The sequence below is a fragment of the Belonocnema kinseyi genome, chromosome 8, assembly GCF_010883055.1.
Source record: "Belonocnema kinseyi isolate 2016_QV_RU_SX_M_011 chromosome 8, B_treatae_v1, whole genome shotgun sequence".
In the NCBI taxonomy this organism is placed as follows: Eukaryota; Metazoa; Arthropoda; class Insecta; order Hymenoptera; family Cynipidae; genus Belonocnema; species Belonocnema kinseyi.
The window spans coordinates 130,859,218-130,875,970 of record NC_046664.1 but is presented as its reverse complement, the minus strand read 5'-3'; the positions used below and the strand labels follow the sequence as shown (position 1 = coordinate 130,875,970).

Sequence of the window (16,753 nt, the reverse complement as noted above, 5' to 3'; positions counted from 1 at the left end):
GGAATGGAAGCAGTTGACAGGGGGGAGGGCGAGAAGCAAGGCACTTGGGAGAGGGTGGAGTATATGACAGAAGAGAAAGTGGAAGAGCGTCGAAATGATAAGTAGGAGAGGGCGGATAGGGAAAATATAAGGGCAATGAAGTTGAGGACGAAGAGAAGAGAGAAGGCAGATAGGAGAAATAATATAGTAATAGGAGGATTGAAGCTCAAGAGCGGGGAAGAAAGGGAGCGTGTGGAAGAGCTGCTACAGTGCATAGGGTGGGTTAAAGGCAAGGTAAGGAAAATTAGGATAGAGGGGAGAAAGAAGAATGAAGTGGTGGTGGTGGAATTGGAGAACTGTGAAGAAAAATTGGGGTAATGCGTCACAAAAATAGAATAAGACAAGAAGGTTTTCATCGATCAAGATTTGACGAGGAAGGAAAGGAATGTGCAGAGAATGCTAAATGACAGGGCTAGGAAGGAGAGGAGTGAAGGGAGAGCAGCGAAGGTAGGGTATCGGAAAATAAAAATAGATGAGAAAATTTGGTATGGGACGAGAAGGAAGTGTTGAATGAAGTACAGGGGAATTTGTTTCTTGGGCAGTATGGGGTTGGGTTGAAGCAGTGTGGAGGAGTGTTAAAGGTGTTGTACTGGAACGTAGCAGGGGTAAAGAAAAAAGATGAGGATTTCTGGAGGTTTATTCCGGAATTTGATGTGATTGGACTGGTAGAGACGTGGGTAGAGAGAAAGAAATGAGATAGAGTAGATAGAGTAGATCCTATTTATTGATATAATTACTCAATAATTGTGGTTCATTATTTCCTACAGCGATAGTTGAAAGTTTTAAAAATTAGTTTGGAACATTTATTTCTCTTCTTACGAAATTTAATTGCCGGCTCCGCACGCACGAGCTTTCGTTTCTCTCTCCCGATTTGTAATAATTTTTGCCGCTTCCGGCGGTCGAGAAAATTAGGAAGAAAATTATTATGTCACACTCTCATACGTCAGGCAGGCAGAGTATATAAATCAATTTCACCTGCGTGAACACGTCTTACACATCACCCTAAACTCCTTCCTCATTTCTACGTACTCCTCCCTTTTCGCGGTTTCTTACTTCCACTTCCTGTACTTTTTTCACCTTTCTCTTCATCATTTTACGCTCCCTATCCCACCACGGCTTCACCATTCCTTTCTTCTTCCTAAATAACTTCTTTTGCACACACTCTTTCACTTTCTCTTTTAGATCCTCCCATATCTCGTCCACCGACTCACCCTCAAAGCTTATGTTGCTCAACAGCGCCTAATACTTCTCTATCACCTCTCTCGTCCATGACAGCCTCTCCCTGCCTTGCCTCTTCCCTGCCTTCCGCCCCCCCTTTATCCACAAACTTAATGGCTGATGGTTTGATTCCACCCTCCCTTCCACTGCGAATTTCTCTATCTCCTCCCACCCTTGCATATTCATGATCATATAGTCTTTCACCGATACCCTAAACTTACTGACATACGTGTATTCGCCCTCTTCCTCCCCTCTTACCATACCATTCGCCACCGCCCAGCATCTGTCTCCATCCAGTCTCTTAGAATGCCCCCCTCTTTCTTTATTATCTTATCCTTCGATTTTCTTTCGAAGCTCTCCCCTTCCCGGTACAGGCCCCCTTTCCCCCCAATTCTCGCATTAAATTCCCCCATCCACGCTGTTATGATTCCCAACTAGCCCCTCCTTTCTTCTTTACTCTGACCGCCTCCTGTAGTCTCCACCTATAACCCCTTGGTAACTTTGGCTCTACTCAATTCCATTTCTTTCTCCCTACCCACGTCTCTACCAGTCCAATCACATTAAGTTCCTGAACATACCTCCAGAAACCCTCATCTTTCTTCTTTAACCCTGCTATGTTCCAGTACAGCACCTTTAGCACTCCTCCACCCTGCTTTACCCCCACCCCCTACTTCCCACGAAACAAATTCCCCTGCACTTCATTCAGCACCTCCATCTCCTCGTCCCATACCTACATTTTCCCATCGATTTTTATTTACCAATACCCTACCTTCGCCGTTCTCCCTTCACTCTTCTCCTTCTTAGCCCTGTCATTTAGCATTATTTTCACATCCCTTCCACTTTCGTGAACCCAATAAGAATAAATTTATTTCTTATTGAATTTTGAAGTGGATGAAATTGACGTTTTGTGATAATGGAAACCATAATTGGAGAACAAGTTTTCCTCTTTGAAAAAATAAGGAGGTCAGTTTCCTTTCTTCAAGAAAGTGATGCAGGAGAAACATAATTGAAGGTTGCAGAAGGAAGAAAGAAGATGATACTAGCAACAAGGGGAAAACGTGAGCAAAACGGGATAAGGATTAGAGCGTTTGTAACAGTGCTTAAACCAGATAAGTCAAAAGGCTCAAAGGCAAATTTTCATAGCTCTTTATTTCTGTAATGAGATAATCTTTGGATTAGAACAAGAAAGCGTCGCGAATTTAACTGCTAATAATAGGATTGCAAATGTTTCAAATATAAGTAATTCTCAAACGATTTATCACGAGTACAGTATGAAACTACCCGATATTGAGATTCCTAAATTTTCTGGTGATTATTTAGAATAGCCTAATTTTCGAGATTTGTTTGAATCCGCGATTGGTCAAAATGCTAGAATACTTAAAGTTCAAAAATGGCCTTACAAATTATTAAGCATATAACAAAATCTGAGGCAAATTGCCAGATAGCTCGAGATGCTCTGAAAGCTCGATATAATAATAAAAGAGCTTTGATTATTTCTTATTTACATTCGTTTCTGTCTGTTTCGAATATTTCGAATGACACTTTAAAGGACTTTCTTTGCGCGATATCACAAATGAAGCGTTGCTAGCTCTTTAAGAATCTCAATTGTCCGACTGATCAATGGGATCATTTACTGATTTATCTCCTAGTTAACAAACTGAACAAGAATTCATTTGCTGGCTGGGAAAAGATTCCAGCAAGTCGTAGAAATTATCCTAAATACGAAGATTTTCAAAAATTTCTAGATAAATAAAATCGTACATTCGAAGCTTTATAAATGTCTAAGGACAATTTTTCAAGAAACTCGCGTGGTAATAACTTAAATTCTTCCGGTTCTAAAGGTCGAGAGTCTACTCAGATGCATAAAACTACTATCGGCGACAGAGTAAATGAGCTTGTAGACGTTTATGGAAAAACAATTTTGTGCTTAGCAGACTGAAAAATGTAAAAAAAGTAAGGATTTTCGGGTACATTTAAGAACAGTCATGTTTAGAGCATTATTTCTTATACAAGGGGCGATGGGAAAAATTTGAAAAAATTCATGAGTATGAGGAAAACTGTTGTAAACCAGTTGCAGTTGAGAAGTTTAAGAAATCATAAAAATTGTTGCTTGAAAGTACAAAAATGTGCAACTTTATTAGCTTCAGTTCTAATACAGATATTAAAGCGATTCAAACTGCAAACTGTAATGTATAAGGCTCTGTAATTATTTCCGATCTCCCGGAAAGATGTGATGCTCTTATTTTTTCTGAAACCGCGATATTTTAAGACATTTTTTTTGTTGGAAAACAAGTGACAGAAAGCAGGGGGGGAGGGCCTTTTTCTACTGCCGACCGCTGGTCCCTTTCTTCGCCCCCCCCCCCCCCCCCCCCCCCCCCCCGTTTCCAAGTGCATTACAAGAATTCAGAATCACGGGTCGAAGAAAGGGACCAGCGGTTGGCAGTACGCAACGCCCCCCCCTGCTTTCTGACACTTGTTTTCCAACCAAAAAAATGTTTTAAAATATCGCGGTTTTCACAAAAAATAAGAGTATCACATCTTTACTTCTTCTCCTTACTTTTTTTTATATTTTTAAGTCTGCTAAGCACAACAATTTTTTTACATAAGCGGCTTTAAGCTCATTTACGTAGAACACTTTCAGCTTTCAATTAACTGTTTTTTTTGCGCTAGCATTTTTTTTACTGAGCTGTTAAACTTCAAAGGTAGATGCCTATGATTTTCTCGCCGATAGTAGTACTTCACATGAATCCATGAATAGATGTCTCTTTTGTAAAAGCAATCATTATTTGAATCAATGTCAAACTTTCAAGTTACATTCTTTAGATAAAAGAAGGGAGATTGCTGGTGAATATAAACTGTTTCAAACGTTTGAAATCTAATTATAGAATTCGGGATTGTAAAATTAGAATCACGTGCTTTCAATGTCAAAAGCATCATCACACTTTATTACACATCGAGCAACCTTTATCTTCTTCGTCTGACCAAGTAAGCCGTAATAAAGAAGAAAATAAAAATTCGAATATTCAGACTCCAAATACTGGAAATGTTGTGAGTACTACTAATAATTCCAATTCGAATAACGTATGTTTACACGCTACTGCTACTATTCCTTCTTCAAGTCTACGCTGTTCTAATAGTCATCCGACCTTATTAGTTAGTGCCAGAATTCAAAGCCGTTCTTATAATGGTTGAGAAATCATTGTTAGAGCTTTTCTTGACCAAGGTTCTGATGCTACCTTTGTTTCTGAATCATTGGTAAATTTTTTGCGACTTAAACGCGTCCCGAACATGACTGAGGTGTCTGCGACCGGTGAAGTCTTGATTGGGGTGGCTAAAGCGCGAGTTGATTTAATTGTTTCAACAGTAAATGATAAAAAAAATTGAATTTCTGATTACTGCCCATACTTTGCCACGCCTAATAAATTATAGCCGTCCACAATTAAAAATTAATTCTACGTATGATAACCTTCGTGATCTTCATTTAGCAGATCCTGAACCCTTTAGTCAGGAGAAAATGGATATCGTCATTGGTGCTGATTATTATGGATCGCTTCTGTTGCCAGGGTTGTATAAAGGACCTCCTGGATCCATAACTGCACAATCTACTATGTTCGGATGGATTCTGTCGGGTCCATTTCTGAATAAAGATTCTCAGACTAGGTCGAAACTGAGAATAAATTATGTCTCTAAATTGAAAGATATATACTATGACCTTCACAAATTTTGGGAATTATTAGATGTTTCAGAACAATTTATGCTCACCAAAGAAGAGCAACGTTGCACAGTTTGGCGAATTAGAAAATTGGGGTTCAAAATTATCCAGAACCTACAATTTTCATCCGATTCCATCTTTTTTTAAAATTAAAGTTATTCAAATTATGAAGAGCTCTGGAGGGTGATTATGCTAAAAAGACTCCCTTTTATTTGTTATTCAAGTTGCAAAATGCTAAAAAACCATAATTTTTCATATTTGAGCTGCCTGTTCTGTAGCATTCATTGATTTTACCTCAAAAAGGTGAAAAACTTATAGATTTACAATCGATTAACAAATCCTAATAACTTAGACGAAGTTCGTGCAACCTGTTCAATTATTATAAACAAATTTATGAACAAAATCGATTATTGCTTGTACATTGAAGCCTGGAAGTTCTTTTCATCGCGTTTTACCCCGCGAAATCGAGTGAAATTAATGTTTCGTTGAAATCAAACACTAAAGTACAATTTTTTGATTGTTATGAACAAATTTCATAAACAAATTTAATAAATAAGTGCCTCTGTATATATCAAATGCATTTTTTTGCGCAATCATTAGGTTTGCCTTCAAAAATGAAAATTCCATGGCAGAAATGGACAATCAAAATATTCACCATTGTTATAAACAATACTGGTTAACAAATGCATTAAACGGTCACTCTTTGATATAAAAAATCCATTTTTTGCATAATTGTTCATGTTATCCCTAAATTAATATTCTGATGAAGAAAACAGACGCTTGACAATATTTTTCATTTTTATTAACAATTCTGATCAACAAATGCATTTAATAGACGCTTTCAAATAGGAAAAATCTCTTTCTTGCTGAAATGTTGATTATATCATACAAAATGAAACTCCTACGAAATATACTGACATCCAACAACATTTCCCATTGTTATAAACAATTACGATCAATCAATTCTTAAAATAATTCTTTCGTATAGAAGAAATCTGTGTTTTGTGTTCAATAGTTAATGTGACCTTGAAATAAAGTACCGAATCGTAAAACGTCTAGACTCAACATCTTTTTCGAATATTATAAGCAATAAGGATGAACGAAATCATGAAGCTTAACCATTTTTGGACGAAAAATTCTGATATTCAGAAGCGTTGATCAACAACTTGTGACACAAATCTTCATTGGTTGCAAATCCAAATGATTTTACGGGTACTGAATTCCCTTATCCTCTTGAAAATTTTGTTATGCACATCTTGGGAATCTTCTGTCAATTTACCGATAGGCAATGGGGAATTTTCAATTACCTTAGCGCCATGTATGAGGATCTTATGGACTGTCAGAGGCATATAGAACAACTATATAAGCTGACGTAAAGTTTTTCAGTTTGCTAGCAATATTCTCCGAATTTGATAATGTCTATTCTCTTTCCTGATGCCATAGCTTTCAAAATAAAGCCGAGTTTCTCGATTAATACTTTGTCAACCGCGGTAATACTCGAAGTCAATTCAGGATCTTCAAAGAATCGTCGAGCAGCTCATTTGCAGAATTCTATGCGATACGCAATGTGAAGGGTACATTCCATAAAGCGTATTTAATGATGTTTCAGTAAGCGCTTTGCAAACCTTTCCGTCAACCATCGACATTATCATTTTATGCTTCCCTTTGCAACGATTCCGACTTCGACCGAAATTAATAGTTATCGGTTTGAGTTCATCGATTTCTCCTTGAATCTGCTTTACCTCAGAGATGGTAGTCTCCTTCGTTTCCTTAACGTAGCGGAATCGCATGATTCTACAGTCTTGATGACCAACGATGTGGATTTTTCCAAATCGACAAACGTCTACGAGTTTCCGTATCTATCATCTCCAATGCTAGCGGTACCATCGAAAAAATTAAGATGCTTGCATCCGATTTACTAGGATCAGTGAAAGACTAGTTGTATGGATTATGTCCAGATGTCCCATCACATCCATACTTTGAAGTTAAAGTCATTGAAAGATTAGGTCTTTCAACTAAATTTGTAGGTATGATTCCAGGTATTTCCATCAAGTGAGATACTGTGTGATCCACGAAGGCTTGCGTGTTAATTCTCACACCCTCTTCCGCTATGATAATATGAGATTCTGGGGGGTATCACCTTTTTTGGCATCTACTAGGCTCCTATAAGGTGGGTAGAGATCAGCATTTTTAGCTTTCGCTTGCATATGAATAACTTCAAACTGGTTTTCACTCAATTTTGCGTCCCCAATCAGTGTTAATGTATCATCATCAGGGTAGCGTGCAATTCCTCCTACTTCTGAATATGCTAGTTCGTTAGGCAATTCATCGTGTTCATCATCATTTGACAAAAATTTACTCGTGTTATTAGCGATTTTAGTTTTACTAGAAGAACGAAAAATACTCAGGAATGCACTCTGTATTTCAGTCAGAATAACATTCCCGAATCTTGAGCAGCTTTCATCTCTTAGTTGATTTTGAGCTATTCTCGAAATCATCTGATGGTCTTCTCCCGGGACAAACTCCAACGCATTGAACACAGAAATCTGAAAGCAGCCATTTCGCATTCCTGACCATAAATGTTGTTATATTATAAAAAGCTTTTTTCCACTTTTTTTCAAATGTGGACATGACATTTTTTATGATATATTCAGCATTTCATGAAGAAAGAGATTTTTCCTAATTTAAAGCGTCTATCAAATGCATTTGCTGAGCAGAATTGTTAATAAAAATGAAAAATATTGTCAAACGTCAGTTTCCTCCATCAGAATATTAATTTAGGGATAAAATGAACAATTATGAAAAAAATGGATTTTTTCTATTAGAGAGTGACCGATTAATGCATTTTTTAATCAGTATTGTTTATAACAACAGTAAATATTTCGATTGTCCATTTCTGTCATGGAATTTTCATTTTCGAAGGTAAACCTAATGATTGCGCAAAAAACATGCATTTCATATATACAGATGCGCTTATTTATTAAATTTGTTTACGAAATTTATTTATAACATTCAAAAAAATTATACTTTAGTGTTTGATTTCAACGAAACATTAATTACACTCGATTTCGCGGGGAAAACGTGATGAAAAGAACTTCCAGGCTTCAATGTACAGCAATAATCCATTTTGTTTATAAATTTGTTTATAAAAATAGAGCAGATTGCACGAACTTCATCTAAGTTATCAGAATTTGTTAATCGATTGTAAATCTATCAGTTTTTCACCTTTTCGAGGTAAAATCAATGAATGCTACAGAACAGACAGCTCAAATATGAAAAATTATAGTTTTTTGGCATTTTGCCACTTGCAAAACAAACAGAACCTTTTTAGCAAAATAGCCATCGACAAGAGCTCTTCAGAATTCAATGAGATTAAATTTAAAAACAAGATGGAGTCAGATGAAAATTTTAGGCTCTGGATCAGTTTGAATCCTAATTTTCTAATTCGCCGCACTGTGCGTTGTGAGAATCATTTTTCTCAGACACTTTGGCGTACTAAAGAGGGACGGTATGTCGTACGTCTACCTTTTAAGGAAGAAACTCTCGATTCTCTCGAAAATTTTCTTCATAGAGCTTTATCTACACTCAATAGTATGGAACGGCAACTCGCAAAAAATACAGATCCAGAAAAAAGTATGACAAATTTCTTGAGGACTATGAGTCTCTCGATCATATGCGTCGACTTGCAAGTGATAGCAAACAAATTCTTTCGAATTGCGTACCGGTATATTTGCCTCATCATCCAATCAAACGCGAGTCGAGTATTAGTACTCCAGTACGAGTAGTTTTTAATGCCTCCAGTCATAATTCCTCTGGAAAATCGTTAAATGACCTTCTTATGGTCGGTCCGAAACTCCAGAATGAGTTGGCAGCTGTCATCCTACGATAGCGAAATTATCGCTATTGTATGATAGAAGACAAGCAAAATGTTCCGTAATTTTTGTAGATCCGATACGTTGACGAAGTATTGTGTGGCTCGGACAGCTTGGAAAATTTTTGCATCTACAAAAGGAACTAATTGAGTTACTTGAAAAAGGAGAATTTCCTCTGCTCCTATTCTAACTGCTAGTGTTCCTCGCTTAGAGCTGTGTCCCGCCTTTCTTCTGTCTAAGTTTCTACAGCAATTCAAGGATGAAATGAATCTTAGTTCCCATGTATTGCTGGCCAGATTCGACCACAGTATTATCCTGACTTAGTAAAACTCCATCCACTTGGCCTATATTTGCAGCTAATAGAGTCTCAGTAATCCAGACAAGTATTTCTGAAGCTAAGTGGAATCATGTTTCTAAGGAATTGAACCCAGCGGATTGCATTTCACGCGGTCTTACTCCGGACGAATTATCAAATCACTATCAATAGTAGGATTGTCCGCCCTTTCTATCGCAGCCTTCTGAAAACTGGCCTAGAATTTCTGTGAGACTTCGAAAAAGAAAATTTCTTTTAACTTATGCAAAAAAGATACAAATAAGAAAATATCAGAAGTCCATTTATATTCTACTCAAATCGAGAAATCGCCTTTAGAAAAACTCTCAGATAGAAATTCTTCTTAGCAGAAATTGATTCGAGTCGCAGCTCTGTTATCTGTTCATCAATCTTATAATTAATGGTTTGAAGAGGCCCAAAGAAAGATTTAAATAAATCTAGGACTTTCTGGCTTAAGTATCTACAAGAAAGTGAGCTTTCTTCCGAAATACAAGAGATAAAATTAAACAACTTTGGTCATAGGTCTAGCTCATTAAAATTTGTGTGCTCTTTTTTAAATAAAAACAAACTATTACGAGTAAAAGGACGTCTAGAAAACGCCCCTGTTCCCTATGAGACTAAACATCTAATTTCATTACCCAAACATCGTCTTACGAATCTAATTTACAAATATATGCTTTGCGTTCGCAAAAGGCAATAATTCCATCTCAGATGATGGGCCCTATTCTAGTTCGAGTAGGGATAAGGCGCGGCTATAAATCGCATAAGGCTTACATAATAACGGAACAGATAACGCAGGTAGTTTATCCTACTTAACTCCTGATCACTTTCTAGCTGGGTCTCATTTGCTCTCAACTCCAGAACCATCTGTTCTAAATTTCACAGAAAACCGTTTGTCATGGTGGGAGTTAGTATAAAGATTGGGCGAACTTCTTTGGAAAAGATGGTCCCTTGAATATTTTTACGGACTGCAAAATAGACATGAATAGCAAAACAAAGAACTAAATGACAGTGAAGGCGAAATTGTTCTTATTTGCGATGACAATAATCGTCCCTGTAAATGGAATTTGCGTAGAGTTATTTCTTGCCATCCCGATCAGGACAATCTCGTGTGAGCCGTAACTGCAAGGACAGCTAAAGGTGTTTATAAAAAAACCGATTATAAAAATATGGTTATTACCGATTAACAAAACATTAGAAATTAAGGATCATTAAAACTAATTGATCATGGCGGGTGGGGCTGCCACAAATGATTGTTGCGAGCCTTAAGAAATGTTATCGCAAGTTATATTAACTTTATAAAGAAATAATTTAATTGTACTGTTTATAGCAAATTTTGCTTGCATTATTTATATAAAACTGTATTTTTAACATCTCTTTTTACTTTAATGGTTACTAATAAAATCGATTTCTGCACGTGGTCGGAGTTTGATGTATTTAATTTTTTGGTGTAATAACGAGGCGGGTGGTATGTTCACGCAGGTGAAATTAATTTATATACTATGCCTAAGTGGCGTATGAGAGTGTCACGAGAGTATGAAAGTGTGACGTAATAAATTTCGCAATAAGCGAAATAAATGTTCCAAACTAATTTTTAAAACATTTAACTATCGCTGTAGCAAATAATGAACCATAATTATTGAGTGATTATTAAAAAAAAGGATTAAGTTAAATATCTGCCTTCTTAGTGGCAAAATAAAAAAGTGAAAGAACATAAAATTCTACTCTTCAAACAAGAAGAAAGAGCACGAAAAGGAGCTGGAGAAAGAGGATAGGGTGAAGCAGGAAAATTATGGAGGAATTGCGCTAATGAATACGGCGCACAAAATATACGCGATGGTGTTCTCAGATAGTCTGCAGAAGGATTATGAAGGGAAAGGAATATTGCCGGAGAAGCAGGCGGGCTTTAAGGGGAGAAGGAGTAATATCGATGATATTTACGTCTTGCAGCACGTGGCGGATAGATAACTAACCAAAAAGGGTTCCAAAGTGTACGCATTTTTTGTAGATCTAAAAGACGCGTTCCCTTAGGTGGATAGTGAGAGGCAATGTAAGAGAGGGGAGTGGAAAGAGGCCTGATCGAGAGGGTAAGGGAGGTACATGAGGAGACTAAAAACAGGGTGAGAGGAGGGGAGGGAACCTCTGAGGGTTTCTGGATGGATAGGGGGTTGAGACAAAGGTGCTCGCTTAGCCCAACCATTTTCCAATTTTAATAGCGGATATAAGCTAGCAGCCGGAGTGGTAAAGGGCTTTAGAGTAGGAGGAGAAGTTAGGATAGGGTCACTCACATATACAGATGACATAGAGCTGCTAGCAAAGAGCGAAGAGGCTTTAAGGGCATATTCTTCGGTGACCACGTGACCAAACTAGTCCCCGGTTATGAAAATTTTTTTTGGTGTTCACTGTGTCCACAGGGATTGAGATATCGTGTTTGAAATTTGACAGATTAAATAAAATGCACTAAAGAACGTTTGTATACATCAATATGTTTATAATTTAAAAAAAAGTTTATTTATAAAATGATAAAATATGATAATACCATTCGAATTATAGCACGTTGCAGATAATTTTTGCTTTGATGCATTTCAGATTTTTTGATTCGCGTATGTTGAGCACTGACACCAATTTTGGGCTAAATCGTCTAAACCTTAAAAAAATTAAAATAGCAAATAAAATTTGAACATTCGTTGCAAATCAACAAATAAGTATCTACACACACGTGACTAAGTTCGTTCATGAAATTTTTGTTTAGAATGATTTTAATTTTGTTGGTACTCACTGCATCCACACGGATTGAGATCTCGTGTTCAGGACTTAGACATTTATACAGAAAACACTAAGCAACATTTGTAATATCAAAATGTTTATAATTACAAAGAAAGTTTTCTAGTAAAATACTATAGGTCCGACGCTGAGTCTCGCCGGTCGGTTCGCTGTCAACAATAGTTATCAGCGGATCGATTCAACGTCAAAAATTAGACGTCAAGAATTGTGGAAGTTGGTTGGAGAACTCCGAAGTACATTGCTGGTGTTAAAATGTTTCCAATTTCAAATTTATCTTTTATTTTTAGGACCAAAAAATGAAAATCATTCTACACAAAAATTTTATGAACGAATTAGTCACGCGATCTCAACTTTATCGACGTTCAAAGTTTCTTTTTTTCTCCGCTGGAAGTCACTAAAAATGCTCCAAAAATAATGATAGGTTACGTGTGTGCAGATACTTATTTGTTGATTTGCAAGGAAAGCAAATTGTATTGCTTATATTAATTTTTATAAATGTTTAGGCGATTTAGTCGAAAATTTGTGTCAGTGCTCAATATACGCGAATCAAAAAATCTGAAATGCATCAAACCAAAAATTATCTGCAAAGTGCTATAACTCGAATGGTAATATCCTATTTTAACAATTTATAAATAAAATTTCTTCAAAATTATAAACATATGAATGTATACAAACGTTCTTTAGTGTATTTTATTTAATCTGTCGAATTTTAAACACAATTTCTCAATCCCTGTGGACACACTGAAATGTTCCCAAAAAAATGTTCATAACCGGGGACTAGTTTCGTCACGTGGTCACCGAAGAGCATGCCCGTAAAAGAGATGATTAAAAGGTTGAGGAGATACTTGGACTGAAATAGGTTAGAGTTAAATGCGGACAAGTCGAAGGTTATGGTGTTTAGGAAAGAGGTGGGAGAGATAAGGGAGGGGAGTGGAAGTGGAAGGGAAAAGCGGTACAGGAGGTGAGAGAGTTTATGTACCTGGGCTTCCTGTTTCGGAGGAATGGGCGAATGGATGGTCATATAAAAGAGAGGGTGAGAAAGGCAAACGTAGTGATCAGGCAGCTGTGTGGGGCTGGGGAAGAGGTTGTTCGCAGATGATTTTGTAAGGAGAATCAAATTATTTGATTTGCTAGTGATGAGCGTCTCATTTTACGGAATGGAGGTGTGGGGGTGAAAAGTGAGGAGATAAATAGGATAGAGGAGAGGTATGTAAAGTGGACACTGGTGTTGGCAAAGAATACGCCGAACTATATTGACAGGAGGGAGACAGGAAGAACGAGTTGAGGGATTAGAACGGGAAGTCGAGCGTTATAATTTCACGTAATAGATTGTAAATACGCATAATAACAATTTTACAATGGTTCCAGCCTGAAAAATACAAAATACATCCTTAGCATTTTGCTCCCATACAGCCTGTAATGCAGTCACTAAAACGCTACAATGACAGCCTTTATCCGGTAAAATGTAGAGACCTGTTCCAAAAACAACCGATAGTCATCATTGAGATGTTAAATTAGCCCTGAGAAGTTCCACCGAGCAAGCATCCCAGCGGTATTAAAAGCTGCTGAAACACCGCATTACTGATCCACATTACTGCATTACATCTTTCCACTGATAAAGGCCTCATAAGATCATTATCATTACTTTTCATTTAATTCCATGGCAACAAAAACAAAACAAATTACATTTTGTGCTTTAAGGCTTCAAAGGGAAAAACCTTGATCTTCCATTTAGGTCATTTAGGTTACAAAAAAGTGGATGAAACATCACAACGATATTATTGATTTTGAAAAAGGGGGGTCAAATTTTCAATTTTGCAAAAAAAAGTTAGGAACATTCGACAGTTTGAAAAAAAATCTATGAAAAACATACAAGACAAAACTTTGCTTACTCTATACGAAAGCACAGTTTAATACATTCGAAATAGGGCCTTCCAACGCAACTCAGGAATTTTTTTCCTGTGAATTACAATCTAGTAGAACCACACTGTGTGCAAATTTGAGTTCTATATGCGAACGTCATATTGCAGGATATGTACGCTTTAGAAAAAATTCCCAAAATATAACCGTAATGGTCGAATTTTCAAAATCAAGGGTTACAATTTTAAAGTTTATAACTTTATTAGGATTGGACAAAGAACAGATTTTCTTGAATAAAACTGATGTTCTTTGAATTAACTTGAAGCGTACATTGTATTTTATAACTTTATTCTACCTCTTCATATGTTTTAAGCGCGAGAACCATAAGTAAATGTGGATGGGGATAAGCAGCTGTTATAAAAAATGGACCATTCAAAGTTCAATTAGTTTTGAACTAAAATATGAATCTCTTCAAAAACATTTCTACAGTATACTTTATACCAAAACACCTCGAAACAAAAATCCATTTGTTATTTACTAATATGTCTCACTTGGATCTCTTTGAGGGAAAATAAAGATAACATTTCTAGACATACGCCCAATAATATTTTCATTTCTGGATTTAAATGAAGCACTACAGCAAACATGATTCAAATCTTCCAACTTCAGAATAGAATTGCAATACTGAATTATACTACTTTTATCTTTTAAACATTATCGTTTTGTGTCATTATCGAAAATCATAGGGAACGAAACCAATGTGCTAACTTTACAAAGGTCTTAAATTAATGCTCGATAAGAAATCATATGAGGAAAATGTAATCGAAGTACTGTTTTTATTTTTCGAGTTTACACTCGCAGTTAAATTACGTGAAAACCACTCTTAAATATCAGTGGAAAGTGCCTCGCTGGACTGTGTAATTTATTATTATTAATCTAAATGCAATAAACTTACTTTTAGCAACACGCTTGCTCATCATATCAGGATTTTCAGTTTGTTCTACTCTTGCAACTTTGTACCCTTTCTCGATTAAACTCGCTGAAAAGCGGCCATACGCTATTTCAGGGAATCCAGAATGCGCAAATTCTCCCTAAAAATAGAGTAAGCCAATTCTTCCAAAAATTAAAATTATCATAATTTTTAAACTAATGTAGAGTAATATTTTTAAATCAACTCACACGCATGTAAGACAAATTAAGTTCGTTTACTCCTGTAACTGCGTCCATGTGGTACAATTCGTAGAATTTTCCGACTTTGAAAAAAAGAATGCAGTCGAAGTGTTTGCTTTTTAACTCCCACCACTGTCTCATTGCCTAAAAATTAATTTAAAGTTTTTCATCAAGAGACACATCATTAAAATTAATGTGATTAATAGCAATCATTTGAATAATTACGGGCGTTTGATTATTGAGGAACTCATGTGGAACGTAAAGAGTCCTAGAATCATAGTCAGGGTGACCGGTTGATCTCTTTTGCATATCCCGTATTTTACTCGGCAGTACAAAATCGTATTTCAGATGAGGCCACGTATCAGGTTTCTTAGTTGACTTTTGTTCTTGAGCAGATGGTTGCAGAGTAGATTGCATACATGACAAGGGTATTTTCTCCTGAAAAATATTTTTAGTGGCTTATTTTTCACTAATGTACTTTTCTATTTTAAAATTTTTAAATAATAATAAGCTCTATAACTTCGCGCCCACAATAATGCTTTTTTTACACGTTTAGGATTTTTTTGTTTTGAGAATGGTATTTTATCACAAAGCGACACTTGATGTCATGTTGACGTTTCAATAACAATTTCAAATTGGTGTACCTGACCAATTTTAAAACAATGATTATACACCGAAGAGAGTATTTGTATACTATGTATAGTAGGTTGACCCTTGAGACTGCCCTAGCAATTTTAATTTGAAAAAAAGTAATCTACCATAGTATTTTGTAATTCATAAGTCATTTAAATTAACGAAGATTAAAAAACTGAAAATTTCTTAACCCATAATCAATGGAAGTTTTATTTTTTGAGCTACAAGATATTTGAGCTGGACCGCTGGTAGTGACCAGCCGTTCTCTTGTAACAATTTCCACCTTGGCGCGTGATTCAATGTGAGACAAGGCGCGCTGCTCCGGGAAGAGATATCACGCTACTGCGCTTGCAATTCGAGAAAAAAAAACTACTTCTCACGACAACAGACAGAAAGACGAAGTTTAGTTATTAAAACAAAAAAAAAAGGAAACAAGCCTTGCACGAATATTTGGGCTAAAGTCATAACCAAAGGATACTAACTAAGCTCTAGCACTACTGCACCTAGAAAAATCCTACAGGTTACAAATTACGATAAAAATACCAGATACAAAGGACAACGCACATTTCTTAAAGAAAAGTGGTTTCTGTTAAGTTGGTTGAATTTGCTATATGTTTTGTATTTCAGCGTCCTCAACAAATGTATCCATGGTCGTGAAGCCCAAACCTCCCGGGTTCCGAGATAAGGCCCGCTGAAGAGAGTATCACCGGGTTTTAGCTCTCTTAAAAAATAAGTTTGATTGTAAAGGCTTGCTGCTGTTAAACTCAATTACAAGGAGTGTTTGCGACCTTGACATCAAGTTCAAGGTCAAAGGAATTTCTCAAGGTCAAATTGGTTTTTTTTCAACAGTAACTCCTGTTTGCGACACCGCAAATGAAAAGAGCGTAGATTTCTACATTCTGCTTTAAGTTTGACCGTAAATTAAAATAAATAGTAAATAGAGTGAATTTGTTGAATTTAAATTAACATTACTTTTCATTTAATTCCATGGCAACAAAAACAAAACAAATTACATTTTTTAATGTTAATTTAACATCTTGTTGAATTTCAGACCCATGTTTGCATTACTCTGAAATACTTTAAAACGGCTGACCGTTGACGCTTGCATTAGCATTACTCAGAGTTCACCAAGCG

The 16,753-nt window shown here is 36.3% G+C and overlaps 1 protein-coding gene across 2 annotated transcripts in view; it reads right to left on the bottom strand.

Annotated features, from left to right (window-relative positions):
- Positions 1–16,753, bottom strand: part of LOC117177753 (probable DNA mismatch repair protein Msh6) — a 253,143-nt gene that overhangs the window by 190,340 nt on the left and 46,050 nt on the right. For both annotated transcript variants that reach the window (XM_033368662.1, XM_033368663.1), the window contains 3 exons: positions 15,212–15,424; positions 14,996–15,130; positions 14,772–14,907 (listed from right to left, as the gene is read on the bottom strand). In XM_033368662.1, coding sequence (XP_033224553.1) covers positions 14,772–14,907; positions 14,996–15,130; positions 15,212–15,424 — 484 coding nt within the window. The remainder of the gene's footprint in view (positions 1–14,771; positions 14,908–14,995; positions 15,131–15,211; positions 15,425–16,753) is intronic.